Source organism: Anomalospiza imberbis, chromosome 10 (genome assembly GCF_031753505.1).
Source record: "Anomalospiza imberbis isolate Cuckoo-Finch-1a 21T00152 chromosome 10, ASM3175350v1, whole genome shotgun sequence".
Classification (NCBI taxonomy): Eukaryota; Metazoa; Chordata; class Aves; order Passeriformes; family Viduidae; genus Anomalospiza; species Anomalospiza imberbis.
The window spans coordinates 21,362,045-21,382,768 of record NC_089690.1 but is presented as its reverse complement, the minus strand read 5'-3'; the positions used below and the strand labels follow the sequence as shown (position 1 = coordinate 21,382,768).

The 20,724-nt window shown below is 45.7% G+C and overlaps 1 protein-coding gene across 1 annotated transcript in view; it reads right to left on the bottom strand.

Moving 5' to 3' along the window:
* Positions 1–1,280: 1,280 nt before the first annotated feature.
* Positions 1,281–20,724, bottom strand: part of RYK (receptor like tyrosine kinase) — a 55,916-nt gene continuing 36,472 nt past the window's right edge. Inside the window, exons 10-15 of the mRNA XM_068201156.1 lie at positions 11,284–11,353; positions 9,731–9,863; positions 8,836–8,945; positions 6,759–6,918; positions 3,201–3,337; positions 1,281–2,285 (exon numbers count right to left, since the gene is read on the bottom strand). Of these exons, the coding sequence (XP_068057257.1) occupies positions 2,174–2,285; positions 3,201–3,337; positions 6,759–6,918; positions 8,836–8,945; positions 9,731–9,863; positions 11,284–11,353 (722 nt within the window). The 3' untranslated portion in view covers positions 1,281–2,173. The remainder of the gene's footprint in view (positions 2,286–3,200; positions 3,338–6,758; positions 6,919–8,835; positions 8,946–9,730; positions 9,864–11,283; positions 11,354–20,724) is intronic.

Genomic DNA, 20,724 nt, shown 5'->3' with positions numbered 1-20,724 from the left:
GCCTCTGAGGATGAAGGCAGGGGAGAAGCAGCCTAGGGAAGGGAAAGCTGACACGCTTCCCGCTCCCACAGCTCCGAGTCGAGCAGGTTCAGGTGCAGCACATCCCTGAGCCATGTCCAGCCTACCGTGGTCAGATGTCACCTGTGACACCGCTGGGGTGTGAGCAGAACTTGCACAATGCACATCCTGTGTGCACGTGACTCTGCCCTGGGCACACAGAAGAGGTGGATCATTTTCACTCTGGGCTGTTCTCCAACCTCACTTTCAGAGCTGTGATCTCCACAGATCCTGTTGGAACACCGACCTGGATGTCAGGAACTGCTGACTTCAACACCCACGTCACCACCAAATCCTGCCACTGGTACCAGTTCCTCAGGTCAGAATGGAGAGACCACACACCCAAGGCCCTGCTGCTGTCCCCAGACTCGGCCACTCCAAACTCAACCAAACAAAACCAGTTCCAATTCTGTCAGGCAAGCACAGCCCATCACAACATGCCCAAACTTGAGCCAGCAGGAGAATTTCCTTCCAGGATAAAGCAAGACTTGGGTCTGTGGCCACAGGTAACAAACCCTGGAGTACAGACAGGAAAGCTCTGGCGTTTTGAGGGACACAGACCACACAAGGCTCTGCCTCGTGTCACACTAATTAGAGAGGATTAATCTTCTTCAGCAAGGTTCACAACTCTGGAAAGAACAGAAGGTGCACATCTGCATGACCCAGCCAGATCCAGCTGCTCACACTTGCACAGCAGTCTCCTAAAATGCTCCGATGGCTCTGGAGCCTGTCAGGGCAGTGTCCCACCCCTGCAGTTGCACAAATACTCAAGGCAGCAGGTGCTCAGCTACAGATGGTGAGAGACAAAAGGCAACTTTTCATGTCCCACACTGCTGAAGCACAACCCTCCTTGTGGTGCCACCAGGCAGAGGATGCAGCCTACAGTTCACCAGGAGACCCAGGAGCTATCCTGCAAGTAACTTTGTTACATATAGAAAAAGCCTGAATCTATCACACATTTTGCTGAAAAAACACGTTCAGTCCTCTTAAGCAACGTTCGACTCAAAACAGCCCGGGGTGGAATGGATCTCTGGGTTAAGGAAGGCAGCAGGATAATATCTGAAGTCGCAGGGAGCAGTTCCACTGGAAGGCAGGTAATCCCCCTTCTCTTCCTGCCAACTCCAACCTAACCACCACCAACCTGCACAATCCACACACAGGGCAAGGTGAGGGACCAAGCTTTCACATTAGGTGTAATAGAAAAACATTCTTTACTCTGCAAGTGTCTTTACAAATATATATTTATATATTTAAGCCCATTTCAGGCCATAAAAGCCCATAAAAAACAACTAGTACCTTTTTGAACAAGAGAAACTGTGGGGCAGAAGCCTGAGGTGACAAGACTCCCACACAGGGACTGCTCTGGCGCTTCTCTGAAGGCCTTTAGTTAGCACATAAAACCATCTCAAAAATCCTTTGATGTGAAAGGAGGGGCACCATTCTTACCCCACTTTCACCACTCTCTGTATGAGGTAAACAGGGATCACTTTTACATCATCGCTTTAGAAAGGAGATGTTGTATCCTGAAGACCAGCTTTTCCAAAGAATATTTGTGAATGGGTTAAAAAGGTAAGATGTGTGGATCCAACCATAATGTGCTGTTGTCTCAAAATAGAAGAAGTTGATACTAAAAAGCTATTCCAGATACATACAAGTACAAACACTAGAGCTGGTCAGAAAGATTCAGTTTCAACATTTTGTTAAAAGCAGGGAAAATTTTCTGCAGTGTGTTTTTTTTCATTTCCCCTCTCCTCAGTTTTCTACCAGTTCCATAAACCCTTCTGAAAAAATCATGTGTCTGCTGTCAGAGTGCAAAGTCCATCCAAATCTCATGTTTCAGTTCACTATCTCTACACTTTACAAATCCTGATGGCAAATCAAAAGATCTCAATTTAACTTAGCAAAAGTGATATCTAGAAAATATTCAACACCAAGAGGTCTTACAAAAAAACTTGAGACTACTAAGGCATTCTAAGGCACAGTGTTTTGGAAGAAGTGCTTTCTCCCTGTAGTGTTGCTTTATACACATCACGTGTGCGAGTCCGAGGGATGCATGGAGCTGCAGATGGATGCCATGGCTTCTCCCAAGCAGGGAATTCCATCTTCTGCTGCTGTTTCAGACGTAGGCTCCCAACGCTGCGTGAAATTCAGTGAGACATTGCACCAGCTGCTGAAACTTGGGTCTCTCCTCAGGATCTAGGGCCCAACAGCAGGCCATCACAGCAAACCTGCAACACAGAGGTACATGGAGCACGGGGGAGCCCTGTCAGGCAAACACAGCCCCAGCCAAAAAAGCAAAACAGCATCTGGCACTGGGAAACTGGCTGAGCAACCAGAGAGGGACAAGGAGCTGTGGATCTTATGGTTCATAATGCTGAACAGCTCCTTCCAAGGATGAGCAAAGGGGCAAGAGGTCCTGGCTTGATGAGCAAGAGGTCCTGGCTTGATTTAGGACATAACCCATGGCAACCCAGGAAGGAGCAGTACATAGCTCACTGGAAATTGCTCAACTGCTATAAAAGCGTGGAATGGTTTGGGTTGGGAGGGACCTTGAAGATTATCCAGTCCCACCCCTTGCCAGGGGCAGGAACACCTTCCACTAGCCCAGGCTGCTCCAAGCCCTGTCCAGCCTGGCCTGGAACACTTCCAGCAATGGGGCAGCCACATCCTCTCTGGGCAACCTGTGCCAGGGCCTCACCTCCCTCACAGGGAGGAATTCCTTCCCAATATCCCATCTAACCCTGCCCCCTGGCAGTGAGAAGCCATCCCCCTTGTCCTGTCACTCTACCCCTTGTCCCACATCCCTTGCCAGCTTTTCTGGAGCCTGTTTAGGCACTGGAAGGGGCTCAAAGGTCTCCCTGGAGCCTTCTCTGGTCCAGGCTGAACACTCCCAGACTGTGCGCAGAGCAGAGGGGGCTCCAGCCACCAGAGTATCTCCATGGCCTCCTCTGGACTCGCCCCATCATCTCCACTTCCTTCTGATGCTGGGGACCCCAGAGCCAGAGCTCCATGAGCAATGTTTACCCCAGGGTTTGTCTGACAGGCAGAACAAACAGGCAAGGAAAGGCAGCCCTGACTCTCTCTTTGGGCAGCCTGGCTTAACACCCCAAGCACCTTTCTCCCTCCCCAGCAGAGGCACTCACAGTTCATCGGGGCAGTTGATGGGCTGAGCTATTCGATAGCCATCCTTTAAATAAGCTGCCATCTCGAAGGGGTCGATGTCCACGTAGGGGGTCTGTCCCAGGGTCATCAGCTCCCACAGCGTCACCCCGAAGGCCCACTGAAAAAGGAACAGTGCAGGCATTAACATAACATCCTGAACCCCCAGAGCTCCTCTAGCCAGGGCACAGCATCAGCTTTAAGGAAGATTACACACAGTAAGAAAGCTTTACATAAATGCTCTATATAACCAAATTCGACACGTCTTGAACTGGGCTAATGAAAAATCACAGAACTGGTGTTAAATTGCCCAGAGAAGCTGTGGCTGCCCCTGGATCCCTGGAAGTGTCCAAGGCCAGGCTGGACAGGGCTCGGAGCAACCTGGGATAATGGAAGGTGTCCCTGCCCATGGCAGGGAGTAGGATCCAGATGGTCTTAGGGTTCCTCCCAACACAAACCAACCTGTGATTCCATGAAGCTGAACTAAACTTAAAATCTTACTGCACTAAGATATCAGTGCTTAAAAATCATGCATTTTTTTAACATGAAATTACAGAACACCTAAATCTAAACAATACTGAACAGTGAATGATTGTCTCGTATAAAATTGTTATTTACTTTTTTACATTTTACTTCTTTAAAATGCCTCAAGAGTCCTCAAAAAAGTCTGCGAAATTCAAAGGATCAGAAATGAAATTATAATTTTTTTATTCCAAATCATCTGTATATTTGGAGAGTATGCTCAAGAATAGGACTCAGGAAAAAAAAGAGATTTCATCTCAGTAAACCTGACAGCTCGATCAGCATTCAACACATTCAGCTGGCAGCCCTTGCCAAAAGGAGCTTAAAGTGATGAAAAACCCATCTATGAATCCACACACAAGCTGAGTACAAGGAAAATTATTTATTATCTGGTATCCAGAGACCCAGGAGACCAGAGATGGGGCTGATACTGCACGCTCGTGACTCACTACTCAAGTTACACATCATCACTCATTAAAAAGGGGCAGAATCATGCAAGACTCGCATGATTCTTGCTTTAATTAAGAGAAATCCCACCACTGCCTTGACCCAAGCCATAGGGAAGGGATATTTTCAGGTGGGAAGGGCAGAGAAGGGCAGGGGCACAGATGTGGCCCCACTCCAAATAGCCACCGAAGGAAATAAAGCCCCTTTTTAGCTGCAGTGGAGAAGAGTGCTGAAGCACAAGGGTGGTCATGAAGATGAGCTAGAGAGTGATTTAAGCAAAACCACTCTGGGAATACAGCTGTTCTAATTCCATAGGTATCTGCATAAAAATGGCATGAAGAGATGCAGAGTTTCATGTCCAACAGCAGGAAAAACACGGAATTAAGATTCAGCAGGAATCGTGGTTTGTTTTCCTACACTCTGGCTGACTGATAGAGCTGTTGGCAAGGGAGCAACATATTATTGGGAAAGTTTCAAACCAGCGAACACATTTGAAAGAAAGTCATCCAAAAAGCAAGCCTGGAACACATCCCATGGCATCTCTGCATACACAGACACTGTTTGTACCAGACTTCATCACCCGTTCCCTGTTACATGCAATGGATCACTGCGTTTGTTCCTACCAAACCCACAAAAACATCTGACATCAGCTTTTTGTGAAAGGAGTCCAGGTAGATGCAAAGCTGATATTTAGGGCACATGGTGTTTTCTACACCCAGAACAACTGTTCACTTTTGGACTCTACAAAACTCAGATGGCCACGTGTCTGCAGTTAGAATTGTGTGTTAAAAGGTGGGTGGCATTTATCCCTAAGCAATGAAAAAAGTACTTCTGGGTTAAAATGGGCTGGAAGAGATGCTGAATTGCACTGGATTTTTCAAAAATGGTTACAATAATGAGGTTTACTCATCCTAATAAAATTCCATATTCATTGCTGCTGTTACATAAGCTTTGATTTCCCAGTCCTCACAAACAATAATTGCTTTCATGTCCCAGATTTTTTTTTTAAATGTAAAAATAAAAAAACCACCATTTGATTGAGTTCATTTAGCTCTCTAAAAACATGATTTTACAGGCAACTTCCATTTCCTTTTCTGTCTTCAAGTTTGGTATAACACAAACCCCCAGGTGTTTTCCAATGAATACACACGTGGAGCAACTGGCACCTTCCCTTCCTTCCTTCTTTTTTTTGTTTACATGGCTGCAGCACTAGTACAGAGACCATGGAGGAAAAAAACCAACCAGAACTTCTCTAAAGTTTCCCAAACTGGCACCAGACCACTAGCTTGGATGGGATGCATCTAAGGGCACCAAGGGAACAGGGTGAGGTCACTGCAACACTGCTCTAATCTCTGAAAGGTCACCTCAGCTGGGAGAGGCTCCTGGCCACTGGAACGAAGGCATCCTCTGGAAGAGTTGGGATTTGGGGGACTATGGGCCACACAGTCAAACACCAGCATCCTGGAGCTCATTCCCATGTCTGTGAAGCACAGGGATGTCTGGGAACAGCCAGTGTGGATTTATCAAGGGAAGCTGTGCCTGACCAGATCTGTGCTGAGCAGACAGAGCACAAGGTGAATAATGGATGTCCACCTTGACTTCTAGAGGGTGCTGGGGCACTGAACATGATCCCCAGGGAATGGGCACGGCCCCAAGGCTGCCAGAGCTCCAGGAGCATTTGGCATTGTAGGGGTGTCCCGTGCAGGGCCAGGAGCTGGACTGGATGATCCTTGTGGGTCCCTTCCAAGTTGGGATACTTTATGAAAAGCAGACTAGTCCCAGTGCAGCTCCCTGAAGTTGACTGTGTTGCCTACCAGCGCTCCCAAGGGAACAGGGAGCAAGGGGCACTTCTGCTGTGCATGAAGGGCCTGACTGACCCCTGAACCATCTGCCATGAACAGCTGATGCAGGAGTGGGAGTAGAGATGCTGCTCTGAACAAGCCACTGTTATCTATCCAGTGCCATCATCCCCTGCCTCCAGCTCTGGGGTCCCCAACATCAGAAGGATGTTGGAGTTGCTGGAGTGAGTCCAGAGGAGGCCACAGAAATGCTCCAAGGGCTGGAGCATCTCTGCTCTGGAGCCAGGCTGGGAGAACTCAGGGGTTTACCTGGAGAAGAGAAGGCTCCAGAGAGACATCACAGCACTTTCTGATGCATAAAGGGGCTCCAGGAGAGCTGGAGAGGAACTATGAACAATGGATGGAAGGACAAGACAAGGGGGAATGGCTGCACACTGATAGAGGGTAGCATTAGATGGGATATTTAGAAGAAACCTGTGCCAGGGCCTCACCACTCTTCCCTGTGAGGGTGGTGAGGCCCTGGCACGGGTTGCCCAGAGAAGCTGTGGTTGCCCCATCCCTGGATGTGTTCCAGGCCAGGCTGGACAGGTCTTGGAGCAACCTGGGACAGTGGAAGGTGTCCCTATCCATGGCAGGAGGTGGAATTAAATAGGCTTTAAAGGTCCCTTCCAATCCAAATTATTCTGGGATTCTGTGATTCTCCAACAGCTGATAAAAGAGAAAAATGTCAACAAAACACATTTCCAAAATGTAAGGAGGGAGAAAAAACCTCACCACATCACTAGCACTGGAAAATTCGTTGTTCACCAGGCTTTCCAGAGCCATCCAGCGGACAGGTCTGTTCTCGTTGTCCCCCAGGCAGTGGTAGTCCATGGGGAACAGGTCCCGGGACAGCGCGTTGTCCGTGATCTTCACCTGCAGGCCGTCATCGATGCTGGGGCACAGAGAACAGCAGGTTCAGCAAGCCCACAGCAAACAGCTCTGCCCAGCCCTAAGGTCCACACTCAGCACCTAACTGGGCACTGCTAGTCCACATCTCAAGCACTGGCACTCTCCTGCATCAAGACACACTTGCTCTGCGATTAGCAAATATTATCACAGCACCAATTTATTCTGTGCCAACTGATAAGTGCTAGAAAAATCAGCAGGCTTGATTAAACAAAACCAAACACTTACAAGTGCAAAAAAATACTGTTAAAGCAAACAAGTAACTGCCTCAAGTTACTCCTGCTCTTTTGGAGATCCCCTACCAGAGCAAATAAGCACTTTGTAGCTCTAGTACCTGTGTGGCAATAATGAGGCAAAGATCTAAGCAAAGAAGGAGCCAGTAATACCTTTAAGCAACCAGTACCCTTTGTGGTCCAGAAGCATGTCTCTGATTAAGCCATCTGAAAAACTGTTCATTCCCTCCACAACAGATACTGATGCTTGTCAGAAGTAGGGTACTAAGGGAAACTTCCTTTAATCAAGAAAAGATGACTCAAAAATAGCATGGAGGATTTTCCCCCTCTGGGATGTGATTCAAACTCTTTGAACGTAAAACTGTGTGTAATAAAGTTCAGTGTTCTCATAAACAGCTGACTTCAGACTATGGCAAAGATGTTGGCTTCAACACTGTATGACAAAAATACAGAAGGAACACTGGGGTGGGGGTATTGCAACAAATAGGTTTTTGTTGTCTTCTCATCTTGCCAATTATTTGTTCATTTTGATGAGAAAACTGAAATATAAATGCTCTATCTGTGTGTTTCCCTCTTTACTATCTCAGATACCTATTTATTTATTTTATTTCTATGCACTTTCAGGCCAGTTCATTATCTTCAAAATTTACACAACAGGAAATTTCCTATCTAGTAATTTTTAAGAGATCAGAGAAATTCCTAGAAAACATCTTTGAAAACAAATTCAATGCAAAGGGCAATTCCCCAGCAATTAGAGAGCCCTGACTTGTGTAATTCTCATGTCCACTGTAATTGGACTGGCTGTGCCATGGGCACATGAGACCACAAGCATTTCCTCCCTTAAACCTGCCAAGATCACTGGAATCTTGGCTCCTTTCCCAAAATTAGGACATGGGTCTGATGCACTTCCCAGTCTTTCACCAGCCAGAGCAAACCTGGGGAACAAAGAGGGGCTGATGGAACAACGTCCTTCAGGGGACCTTGGCTACTGGCACCTCTTTCTCTTTCCAAAATTAATGCTCCAGGTGATGGCCCTGGTATTTGTGATCTCTATCTCCTGTGGTCCCACTTCCTCCTCAGTGTGCTCAGCAGTGAGGAAAAGCAATAGAAATTAGGAACAGGATCTGTCAGGATCACACTGAGCATCCTTATGGGGCACAACAGCAGAGATGGTGGTCACCGAGTGATTGGGTTCCTAGAAGGCCACCAAACACCTCCACCTCTACATCTTGGGGTGTGTTCCAGCCTGAAGATGGTCTCAAACCCCCCTCTGGCATTCCTGCCATTCCATTTATATCTATCCATCATTTGGCAACTAAGAAATCTACCAATGAACAAAGTCTTTAACTTCATTTTTAAGGAGAAAAAATGAAGAAAACCAATTTCAAACAAAAATCTATCTATTGATAAACTGCCAAAGATATTTCAAGTTTTTATTAAAGTTGAAGGGAAGCTTTAATTCTTTTCAAGCCTTTGAAAAAGTGACAGACAAACCCAGCTGAAGCATTTACAGAGAGGATGTTCTGTATTCTTTAGAACCACGATTCCTGGCTCCCCTTGCTTTGGAGGAAAACAACTTCACTGACTACACCAGTGACCCAACCCTGCATTTTGAAGGAGAGCTCAGGCTGAGTGCAGGGAGCTGCAGCTGCAGAGGGGACAGTACTTACACACAGTTCCTCGCAGCCAGGTCTTTGTGGATGACCTCCCTCCTGGCCAGGTAGCTCATCCCACAGGCGATCTGGATGGCCATATGTACCAGATCCTGCTGGGAAATCGCCTGCAAGAGCCCAGAGCAGCAGCCATCAGCCCCTTCAGCCCAGTACCTGCAGGGTTACTGGGTTTGCTGTGTCCCAGTGCCCCCTCCCCTTCCAGTCCCCACAGACACAACCACCTATGGGCGCTCACCATGGTGCCTTACTCTAAATTTTAACTTCTTTTTTTGATGTGTCAAGGGAAAACACTTCCATCTTGCAAGTGCCTCACTCTTTGTACCTACTTTTCCTTTGACTGGAAGTGGACATAGGCAAAAATGGTCCACTTTACCCCTTCCCACACCTTCTTCACTTTGCTTCCCTGGAAACCAGCTAAATTCCAGGCAGCAGCACAGTCAAAATCCTTATTGCTTTCCAAAGCCAGTATCAAAGGCTGTTGCTTCAGTTCCTTTTGCAACTTCACAGTCCCATCATAATTAAAATCTTGCCTGTATTTATAGCTTGGCATACCAAAAGTCGTATTAGTAAATCTGAAATTTCGCCATACAAGATTTTCCTTAATTTAATCCACAATTTTCTCTATTTGTGGATATAATTTTAGGATGCATTGATTGAGCTCCTACCCTAATGAGAGGTGACAGCTTCCTGCCCTCTGAACACCCAGGATAAACAGCCAGGAATGCTTTCCCGGTGGGAAACAAGGCAAACACTTGCTGGGAAGGCACCTCTGCAGCTCTCCTGCCACCACACTGAACAGGAGAGTGCCACAACCATTCCTCTGGTGGCACAAACTCCGGTGCCAGAGCAAAAGGAGGTTTAATGGACACAAAGTCCACATGCCCAAGGGTACCTGAGGATTGTTGGCCTCCACCAATTTGCACTGTCGCAGGAAGAGTTTAAGGTTCCCCCAGTTCATGTAGGGCAGCAGCACCATTGGTTTCTCTCCCTCCTCTATACAGACATGAGTGATAGGCAGCAGATTCCTGGAAGACAGAGAAATTCCTAATGTTATGGAACTGAAATTTGATAAAAATACTTTTGATTCCTAAACACAGCAATAAAATTAATTCAACATGGAAGAAAAGCATTTGATCTTGTATTAGGAGTTGCAGAGCACAAGGTGTCCAAATAACTGAAGCCCTAGACAGTACTTCTTTTAATGAATTAAATATTTTACTATTTTTCTGTTACGAAGAACCCTCCAAATGTTTTCACTTGGTCCAAGAGGGCTGACATAAATTGTTGTGAATACAAGTGATACACAGAAGTGCTATATCCTAAACTGGGAGGTGCAGCACTCTAGATCAACTGCAGCTATAAAATACATACTTCCATTACAGCAGTTAAACAAAAAAAAAAAGTCAGAACAACATGTTTGATCTGCTGCGGAGTGACAGAACAGAAAATTTTAGTCCTGAATCAGCCTCTTTAAGGGTCTTTCCAGGTCTTTTGTGGCTCAGGCAACCCCCATGCTGCAGTGTCTCTGCACATCTTCCTTAGAAGAAATATAACATATAATATTATATATATCAATATGTACATTCACAGAAACTCAAACCAAACTGGACACAGCTTCAATTTCCATTAATCACTTTTTAAAATATCTCTATTTTCCACCGAAAACCGTTAGCAAAGTCACCAGTGACATACAATTGTTTTTAATTTTTAATTTTCTTACTCTTTCCTGAAAATTTCTCACAGCCAGGTTTCACATCTATGAGCTCTGGAGACCCATGAAGGTCCCAGCCTCAAAAGCAGTGTAGGGGGAAAAAAGCATTTTGGACATTTCAAAAAAGGTTTGATTTATAATAGGGAGGACAACAGCTCATTTGGAATGATGAGAGCAGGGCAGGTTCATTTTGTTTCTATTTTAGGTAAGTTTCACCAAAAACCTGCTACTCCTGTATTTTAGGCAAGGTCTTTAATATATAAGGCTGGGAACGTCCTGGAGAAGGCTCCAGGGAGACCTTAGAGCTTTTTCCAGTGCCTAAAGTGCTCCAGAAGAGCTGGAGAGGGACTTGGGACAAGGGCCTGGAGTGACAGGACAAGGGGGAATGGCTTCCCACTGCCAGATAGGGAGAGATGGGATCTTGGGAAGGAATTCTTCCCTGGGAGGGTGGTGAGGCCCTGGCACAGGGTGCCCACAGAAGCTGCCCCATCCCTGGAAGTGTTCCAGGCCAGGTTGGACAGGGCTTGGAGCAGCCTGGGCTAGTGGAAGGTGTCTCTGCCCAGGGCAGAGATGAGCTTTAAGGTCCCTTCCCACCCAAACCACCCTGGCATTCCATGATTCTACAGAAGTGTTGCTGAATTCTCAACAAAGAGCTCCCTGTCCCCAGGGAGCTTTAGCTCAGGTACTTCCACCTCACAGTGACATGGATTTGTCACCAGCCCTGCGTGCCCTACCTGTGGTGAAGCCCTCTGAGTTTACAGCTTTCCGTCAGCATCATTGTCACCTGCACCTCTGAGGCTTGATCTGAGGGAAAAAGGAACCACAGATAAACTCTGGAAACAAACCAACAAATTAATCAAAATTCAGTCCAGATCTGCAAGTCATTTAAGGTCACTTGAGCATGAACAGAACTTGTTTGCCTCCTTTCTTAAAATGGCACTTACAAAAAGCCCTGAAGTTCAAGGCCAAGTTCTGAGGCTCATTTCTGCTTAAAGGAGTGGGGTGAAGCCCAGAAAGGAAATCAAGCACATTCCAGGGGCTGACAGACTGTGGTTCTGCACTTCCTGACAGCTTCTGGGCAGGCACAAGCCAGCTGCACTGGGCAGCGTGGTCCCATCCTGCACAGGACTGGTGCCCAGGGAAGAAGTGGGATGTGCCAAATGCTTCCCAAGCACGAATGTGCTCCAAGGACACTGCTTTGCTGCTGAGTTACCACTCCAGGTACAGTGGTGTTTACTGCCACATGGCTGAAGGCTGTTTATGTCTAGCTTTACTTATTTCCTTGCTCTCTGCTTGACACACTTGACTCTTGGTAACCTTAGAACTGTTTGCTGTTCTCTCTCCCACCTTTCAAAATGAATAAATAAATAAAACCACTGCTGTCAGCTAAAATTCAGGCACCTGTGATAACTCCAGTAACCCAAAGCAATCAGAGCATCCACTGGGCAGAAGCACAGGTGGTGCCTGGAACCCCTTTCCCACCACTCTTTGTGTATTTGGGGTTTTTTTCCCCCCTTGGTGGCAAGAACCTCCAGGCAATCTTAAGGAGACATCAACAAGAGCACTCCCAATCCCACCCCCCTCACACCTGGGAGCACTTTCTGTGTCTCCCTCATGCTGGGACTAGTTCTGGCAGGGAGCTGGCACAGGAGAGCCTAGCACAGCCCAAGGAGCTCTCCTTGCTGCACTAGAGGGAATTAACATGTCATGGATGAGTCAAGTCAAGGTTTTACTGCCCTGGGAGGAAGAATGGGCAAGCAATCCTCTGCTCTCTTCCCTCCTCCAAGGTCTGATCCTGCTCCTGTACAGCCCTGACACCCTTTCCTAACTGAGCCTGAGCCCTGCAAAACAAAACGTGACTCTGGCTGAGTGAAGAGTGATGGGAGCACTCTGGAGAAGCTCAGAGGTGCCACCAAATTAGTGCTAATTATGGCTGTGGTATATTATGGGATGCATCAGTCAGTGCTTTTGGGCCCATCACTACAAGGACACTGAGGGGCTGCAGATTGTCCAGGGAAGTGAACAGAGCTGGGGAAGGGGCTGGAGCACCAGGAGAGGCTGAGGGAGCTGGAAAAGGGCTCAGCCTGGAGAAAAGGAGGCTCAGGGGGGACCTTCTGGCTCTGCACAACTCCTAACAGGAGGGGACAGCCAGGGAAGTTGGGCTCTGCTCCCAGGGAACAGGGACAGGATGAGAGGAAACAGCTCTGAATTGCACCAGGGGAGGTTCAAACTGGGTATTGGGGAATACTTATTGACAGAAAGGATGGGCAGGCATTAGAACAGGCTGCCTGGGGCAGCGGTTGAAGATTTACATCTGGAGGGATTTAAATCTGTGTGGGTGTGGCACTTGAGTGGTGGCCTTGACAGCACTGGGGGAATGGCTGGACTCAATGGTCTTGGAGGGTTTTTCCAACAAAATCAAATGTATGATTCCCTTCTATTTGATAACAACTCTGTATGTGGGGATGGTAGGAACAGGTTCTTGCAGTGCAGGAGACACTGAAGCCACGGCCAGCTGAAGTCTCTGGTCTGCACTCCAATAGAATCATGAGAAAGAGAAGGTCCTACCCCTGTGGGCTGAACACTTGATGAATTTGTTTATGCACAACACAGATGAAAAAGGCTTGGAAAGAGGAAAGAAAAACCAAGATCCTACATTAAAACAAAATTACACAGTCCTGAATGACTGAATCAGGCAGTGCTAAAAGCCAGCATTAAAAATGGAGGTGGAAAAGCAGATTCTGAGAAGTCAGAGAAGCAGGTTACCTGTACAGAGCTTCAGGTGTAACAGCAATAATTACAGGGCCCGAAGACCTCAACCTCTTCACCCAGCACACGATGAAGGGAGGAAAGAGATTCCTGGGTGTGAGTTTAAGCTGATTAACTCCTCACACACTCTCTGGCCCTGTGCTTGCTGAACTGGTTTGCTTTTAATTATAAGAGCCACCAAGCAATAATTTGAAGCTTTAAATCAGAGATTGTTTAAGAGTGGATTTAAGATCTACAGAACGAGTCAGGCTGGTTTGGACAATGCATCCATTCATCTCCTCATGGTGACTCTTCTGCCAAAGCCTTTCCCTTTCCAGCACTCAGGGAAGTTTCCAGCAGGCCACTGTGACGCTCTGTTGTTTTGTCTCCACGTTATAGTGGTTGATCCAAAAGGATGATTGACTCCCAGGCAAGTATATACGGAAACTGAAATCTTATCTTGTGAAACAGTCCCACCATCCATATTGTGTTTGCTTATCAATATTATTTCCTTGTTTTCTGCATGGCAAAAAACTTACCCAACACCAACAAATTCAACAGACTCAGAACAAACAATAGTGTTCAAGGTTAATCCTCCCCTAAGTTGAGACCAGTGCCAATTTAGAACCACCACACAATTTGATTATTGTGGGTTTGTACTAGATATAATTCAAAACACAATATTAATCACCACTTCTTGGAGTGATTCTTGTCAAAAGGGAGAAAAGAACACCAAAATACTGCTACTGCAACAGTCCCCACTGGAATCAAGCTTCCTTTTAAGGCCATTTTCATCAGTTACAAAGGAAAAAGTTCAGTTAAACAAACTCTGTCACATTTAGTAGACGATAACCACTTTTGAGCAAGCAACACACACACCTTCACAGACCAGGACGAAGGTGATTTTGGCAATATTACATTTTTTGTTGTGAGGGCCTGGTGAATCTGAGCATCCTGTACTAAAACCCCTTAAAACCAATCCAGCAAACCCACCATTTCTAGTTTTGATAAGAGAAACAGAGTCCCAGAGCCAAGCTTGCTGAGACCTCTTCCAAGCACATAGTGAGATTAAGCCTACAGATTTCATCTTCCTGCGTGGGCCAATGTATAATCTCAAATTCCCCGAACTGTGTCAATCCCTGAGTGCTACATGTAAGCACACACACCTTGTTTTCTTCTCAGAGCTGTTTGTGCAGCCACTCAAACAAAACAGGGGGAGGATCCTGTCAAACCCATGGGATGCCCACGGGCTTTTGTGGCTCCTTTTGTCAGCCCCAGATCCGTGAAGGTGTCAGATAAGAGCACAGCCACACACACAGCTACACAGGGGAGTGGGGGGCAAAGCCTCCCACAGAGCCAGAAACCTCTGAAATTGCAACAGCTACTTGGAGACACAACTGAGGAGGTCACAGTCTCCCATTTATTAAATCTGGGCACCAGGAACAGCCCTGAATTTAATTTGAGTGCTCCAGGGCAAGGCAACAAGGGCTCATTGCAAAACTTCCTTAAAGCCCTGAAAAAAGCTGAACTGAGGAATTACCATTATTTGTGATTAAGAACATGTCAGTGCTCAGCCGTGAATGGAGTTCCCGTTGGATAGTCACGAGGAGCAGCCAGATTTCCATAAGGTGATCGTGCACCAACAGCTGAGAAACCAAAGAGCAGCAACTCAGGGAAGTCCAGAGGAAGATTTAACACTCAAAAATATTCCAGACGCTCAGTTAGGACCAAAAAGGTCCAACTTTCAGAAGATGCTTAAAACCAAGACTGAGACAGATGTAAATGCATTCCAGAGAGGAAGATGCTCTCCAAGCCCTGGTTCTACCCAAAAGCCTGGCTGTGAAAGCCTGCCCTGAGGCCCACGGCAAGACCAAGGCAGGATTCCAAGCTCTGATGGAGCTGCAGGTTTATCTCCTGATATCACAGGATTTTTATGCACCCAGGCACAATGGGGCTCTTGGCACTGCTGGTTTTACGGAAGAGGCTGATCCCTCTGTGCTGGGATGTGCTGGGGCCCTGCCTGGTTCATGGGGAGAAAAAACACCTATTCCACTTTTACCAACTTCTTAAAATCCAGCCGCAAAAATGTATTTTAACATCTTTGTTCATTATCATTCATCAATCACATGAATCATCAGGTGAAAAGAACTTGGGGAAGTTCTGTGATGACACTAAATTGAACGGATTGCCTGCTCTGAGACAGGCACTCATCAGCTCCAGGGCACCAGGCTCTGCTTCACCAGGATAAGTCTCTACACACCCCAAAGGAGGTAGCAGAGATGAGAAGCAGCAATTACCTGAATATTGCACTGGGGTACTGATTAGCTGGATGGTTTCACGAGTTACTTTGTAAGTCAGACCTCCCAGAACCTCAAAACTGCACAGCACAGCTTAAGTAGGATCACAGAATCCTTTAGGTTGGAAAAACCCTCAAGATCCAAGTCCACTCATTCCTCCAGCACTGCCAAAGCCACTCCTAACCATGTCCCCAAGTGCCACATTCACACGTCTGTTAAATCCCTTCAGGAATGGGGACTCCACCACTGCCCTGGGCAGCTGTGCCAGGGCTGGACAGTCCTTTCTGGGAAGAAATTTTCTCTAATATCCAACCTAAACTTCCCCTGGGGCAACTTGAGGCAATTTCTTCTTGTCCTGTCCCCTATTCCCTGGGAGAACAGATTGACACCCACCTCACCACAACCCCCCCTCAGGCAGCACAACAATTTAAAAGACTTCTGACTGTAGAATGGTCACTGAAATCTGTTTCTTCAGAAGACAAAGCAGAAAACCCATGTAACCACAGGTTTCAAAACTGAACTGAGTCACATTTGAACTCTCTCACAGCCTGCTACAGGCAGTAACAACATATTCTCTCCAGGTTCCTGTCAGAAGCAGCTCTGCAAATGCTACAGCCAGGAGCTCCAAGGCTCCTGATGAATGTTTCCAACCTCAGTATTTAAGAATATGTTTTACCAGCTTTTCTCATCTTTGGACCATTTGTAATGGCTTGTTCCACTGTGGACTTCCTCCTGCTTCATATTGCAAGGTAATGCTCCCCCACATCACAACACTTACACAGCCCATTTTCTACACACCTGCCCGTTTTCACAAGCTTCTATTACCATTATTTTTCAGCCTTGTAGACTTTGCCAAATATCCCATGACAAAGTGCACAAGCTCCAGTTATTGAAGGCTGCCAGCCACACAGGCAGGCACAGTGGTCACAGGAATTGAGAGTGCAGGACTAGAGCAGCTCCAGGTGATAAATGCTCCCACTATCAACACATTCTTGTAAATTACTGCTGTTTCTGCATGGCAATTAATTAGGTAAAACTGCTCCCAAGGCAGAATTCCACCCTAGTTCAAAGAGAATGCATGCCTGAGTATTGCTTTAACCCCTTTACACGAGTCTTTGGAAGTAATTCAACGCCTGTGCTCACATCTGTTGCACAGGACATTTTAATGCTCCTAGCAGGTAACCTTCACAACTTTCCTTCACCAGAAGGATGCTAAAGGAATGCAAGAAGTCATGATCCAACCTGTTTTTTCATAGGCAGAAAGGAAAGTATATATAAAAATATTTCAGCTTTAAAATTTCGAGGCCTCAGGAGTCAGAGAGAGCCAAGTGGAGCATCCGATGCTTCCTCCTGCCACGGACCGAGCTCAGCACTCTGTGCTCCTGTTTGCAGCTTGGAGCTGCAGGAGGTGTTCAGGACATCACTTCCACAAATCCACGTCCCCCTACTTTCCCATGCAGCCCTGCATCCTTCAGAATTCCAGTCTCCTGTAAAGGTAAGACATGCACTCCAAACCACAGCGGGAGGAGGTTACAGCACGGGACACCGCACTTAGTCCTGATAAAATTTCCAGAGAGCAGGATTTCTCTTCCAATCCTGGTATCCAGGCATCAAGTATCAACCACATGAGTTTATTTTGCAAGGCAAGGCAGCTCACACTGACAAATCCAAGCCTAATTTTAATAAATCTTGGGATTGAGTCAACATGACACTGCTAAAATAGGGAATGCTATTCTGGTTTTCCTACATTATAAATGCACATGAAGTTTTAAACTACAGAAAAGGCCAGAGAAAATCAGGATTTAGGGACAGTCTTAGTTCCCTGTGTAACAGTAACACCAGAATCCAGGAAGCAGCAGCAAAGAGAAGGAAGTAAAAGGCTCATTGCTCAATAATCCATCTAACTCAAAGTGAACCTGAAAGTGTTAAGTAAGTTGAAAGTGAAACTGGGAGACATGACTGATGTCCTGGTCCAAAGGTGAAGGGACAGCACATAATAAAACTGATGTGCAAGTAGAGATTTTAACTGTAAGTAAATTTAAGTGTCCTGCAGGTGAGTATCTTTTAGCACATGGAATAATAAATCTTTAAATGATGCAGTACAATACTTTGGAAATCATCCCCTCAGTATTTTCTGAAGCATAGTGTACTGCTTTAGATGTCTCAGGGTATTTTCCTAAAGATCTAGGATTAAATTAAAAACGAAGTGCATTTTTAGGCTGATATTCAAAAATTTGCTACTTATCCCAAATTCTTTAAATTCAAGTATCTTCCTTTATAAAGACACTCAAGAATTTAGCTCAGATGAGCAGTTAACTCTTGATTTTTATTTTTTTTTTGGCATAAACTGTATTCTTCAGAAACAGGATCCTGCCCTCTGATTTTGGAAGATTAAATACTTTTGAACAATTAATTCAAATACTGTATGTTTAAGGTGCAACCTTAAATTTAGAACTATTTTCACAAGGCTGTGCTTTTTAAGAATGAACTGCCCAGAATAGCAAATTCCATCAATTGAAACATGACCCCTTGAGAACAACTGTGGATGCTCCAAATTCTGGTACCTGTTTAGTGTGAACAAGAAACCTTCACCTTGGTTAACACAGAGCTGCTTGTCCACATTTAAATCCCCTAAATGTGCCCATTGCTTTCTCCTGCTTGGCATGGTCTGAATTCTCAGGATTTCTATTTCTACACTTCCCAACTGCATGAAGTCCTTAAAGGTCATCAATCTTGCAATCATTGAATGGTTTAGGTTGGAAGGGACCTTAAAGCTCATCTCACTCCACCTCCTGCCTTGGGCAGGGACACCTTCCACTAGATCATGATGCTCCAAGCCCTGTCCAACCTGGCCTGAGCACTCCCAGGAATGAGGCATCTCCTCTTAACTAGACTTTAATAAATTTAAAAAAACTAAACAGTAACGTGTCAGAGATAGCCAAGAACGCTGAAAGTCTTTTAGTGACCTAAGATGACAGAACTAAAGCGCTATTAAAAGTTGGTAGAACAATAAAGTTTAAAGAGCTGACCTTTGTCAACACTGACTTTGTTTCCAGTGCTTTCCATGGATGGTTTGTTTCCAAACACTCCTTCCTCGTACATCAGAAAAATGTTAAGTGGTTAAAACACAAAATGGGAGCAGCCGGGTTATCTTGAGCAGCACACTGCGTTGTTTTTACCAAAAGTGTACCTTGGCCAGAACATCCTAAATGAGTCAGGCCTCTGCACAGTTCACACTCACTTCATATGTTCCTGGAATAACACAATTCCATTTGTTTTGCTAAGAATTTTCTCCTTCACAGGAAAAGCACCATTAAACAAACTGTTCTTTAAATCAAAGGTGAAACCTGTGTGTTTTCTTCCTCCTCTGACATCAGATGATTTAAAAGATTCCTCAGAAAGGCTGGAGGGATCTGTTAAACCCTGGCTAGAGATGCAATGCCAGCTTGGAGAAACTTGCCATCAGAGATACTTCCCAAAACTGAGAGGGATTGGAAACCTCTGATTGGAAAGTGAAGCATTCCACCCTCATAACACAATTTTTCTGTAAAACAAAAAACACAACGAAGAAAGCAAATGCCAGCTAAGTCTCTCATCTTTCTAACAAAGAACTTGTTCAGGTTGTGTTGATCCAAAGATTCCAACATCCCACATATTCTAGATAACATATCCTTGCTCTTGCTGGCAATGACACACATCCTCAATCTTCATCAGTGTCTGTTTGAAGACACAACGAAGGTGAATTTTCCACTGAAATGTCTAAGGGTGAAAGTAACTATGACTTTGAGCACCTTGCCTAGCAAATGAACACAGTGGAAGTTTAAACTGCAAAGACAATACAACAACTGGATGGTCAACATGAAGGATGTAGGACAGCCTGAACAAGTCACATCTTTCCCCAGAGCTTGGGATCTTGGCAGTCTGAAGTTACAAGAGTTTCCAGAAAGCCAAGAGAGATCCATTTCCCTTTTAAGCTCTCCTTGGCACAAGACACTGCTCATATCAGAAGGCTCAGGCACCAGACACAGATAATACAGCATCAAAAAAACCTTTTAAACTCATCTATTTCATGAACCTGCATGTAGAAACTTTGTCACTGCCAGGGGCATGTTACAACTCTCTCCCTGCAGTGAACTAAAGCTCCATGAAAGAAAAAGCTCCTTTAAGGATCTGGAGTAAAACCCAGGGATGAATCCTCCTATCAGTCTTTGTAAGAGATGAGGTGTTGAGACTTCAAGAGAAGCATCTCCAACTTTTACACCCCATCAATTTAAGAACTACAGAACAAGTAATCACTGAATCACTTCAAAAGTACTTCAATAACTTAATGAAGTGTTCAAATGAAAGACCCCAAATTCTGTGGCGGATGAGAAACCAGTCAGATCATGCTGAACAAGCACACTCCAACCGATTCAACCCCTGCACTGATACTGCCTTAATCAGGCTCAAACTTGCTATTTGAGAATCTGACCTAATAGTTCTACCCCAGCTTGAGACAACAGGGAATACAGAATATTTCAGGAAACTCTCTGGATGGGCTCTTCCCCCTCTCAGGCAGGTCCAGGCTCTCTCAGTTTTCGTGTATTACTGACTCCTTTAAGAGCAGATCACTTCAGAAGGGGAACAAACAGAAAGTTCAGAGAAATCAGGGATCCTGTTTTCACTCTCCTGGTTAACAGCAATGTTCTGCATCTCACTGGAGCTCTGAGAAACATCAGGGAAGGAAAGTGGGAAGGGCTGCTGCAGTTGCTGCAGTAAACTACCTGTTGCTTTTGATCCTTTGAGGGCAACAATTAACCACAGGGAAAGAACATGGGGAAGAGACAAACTGACACGGCTGCAATCACTCTCCCTCCAGAACAGGAAATACCCACAGATATAACTAATGCCTGATGAGGACAACAGCCACAACATTCATCTTCCCCAGCACAGGAAATGGGAAAACTGATAGCACATTCCCTCTGTCCACACTATTGGCAATAACCCCTCTTAAAAGGGTATGGATGCTGTAGTACAGTGACAGCTGAAGGAGGGACACATGAAAAGAGATTCATTGTGGCAGGCACGATTTTTCTTCATGGATTTTCATTCAGAAACCACTCCGTGAACAGCACAACCTTGACACCTGCC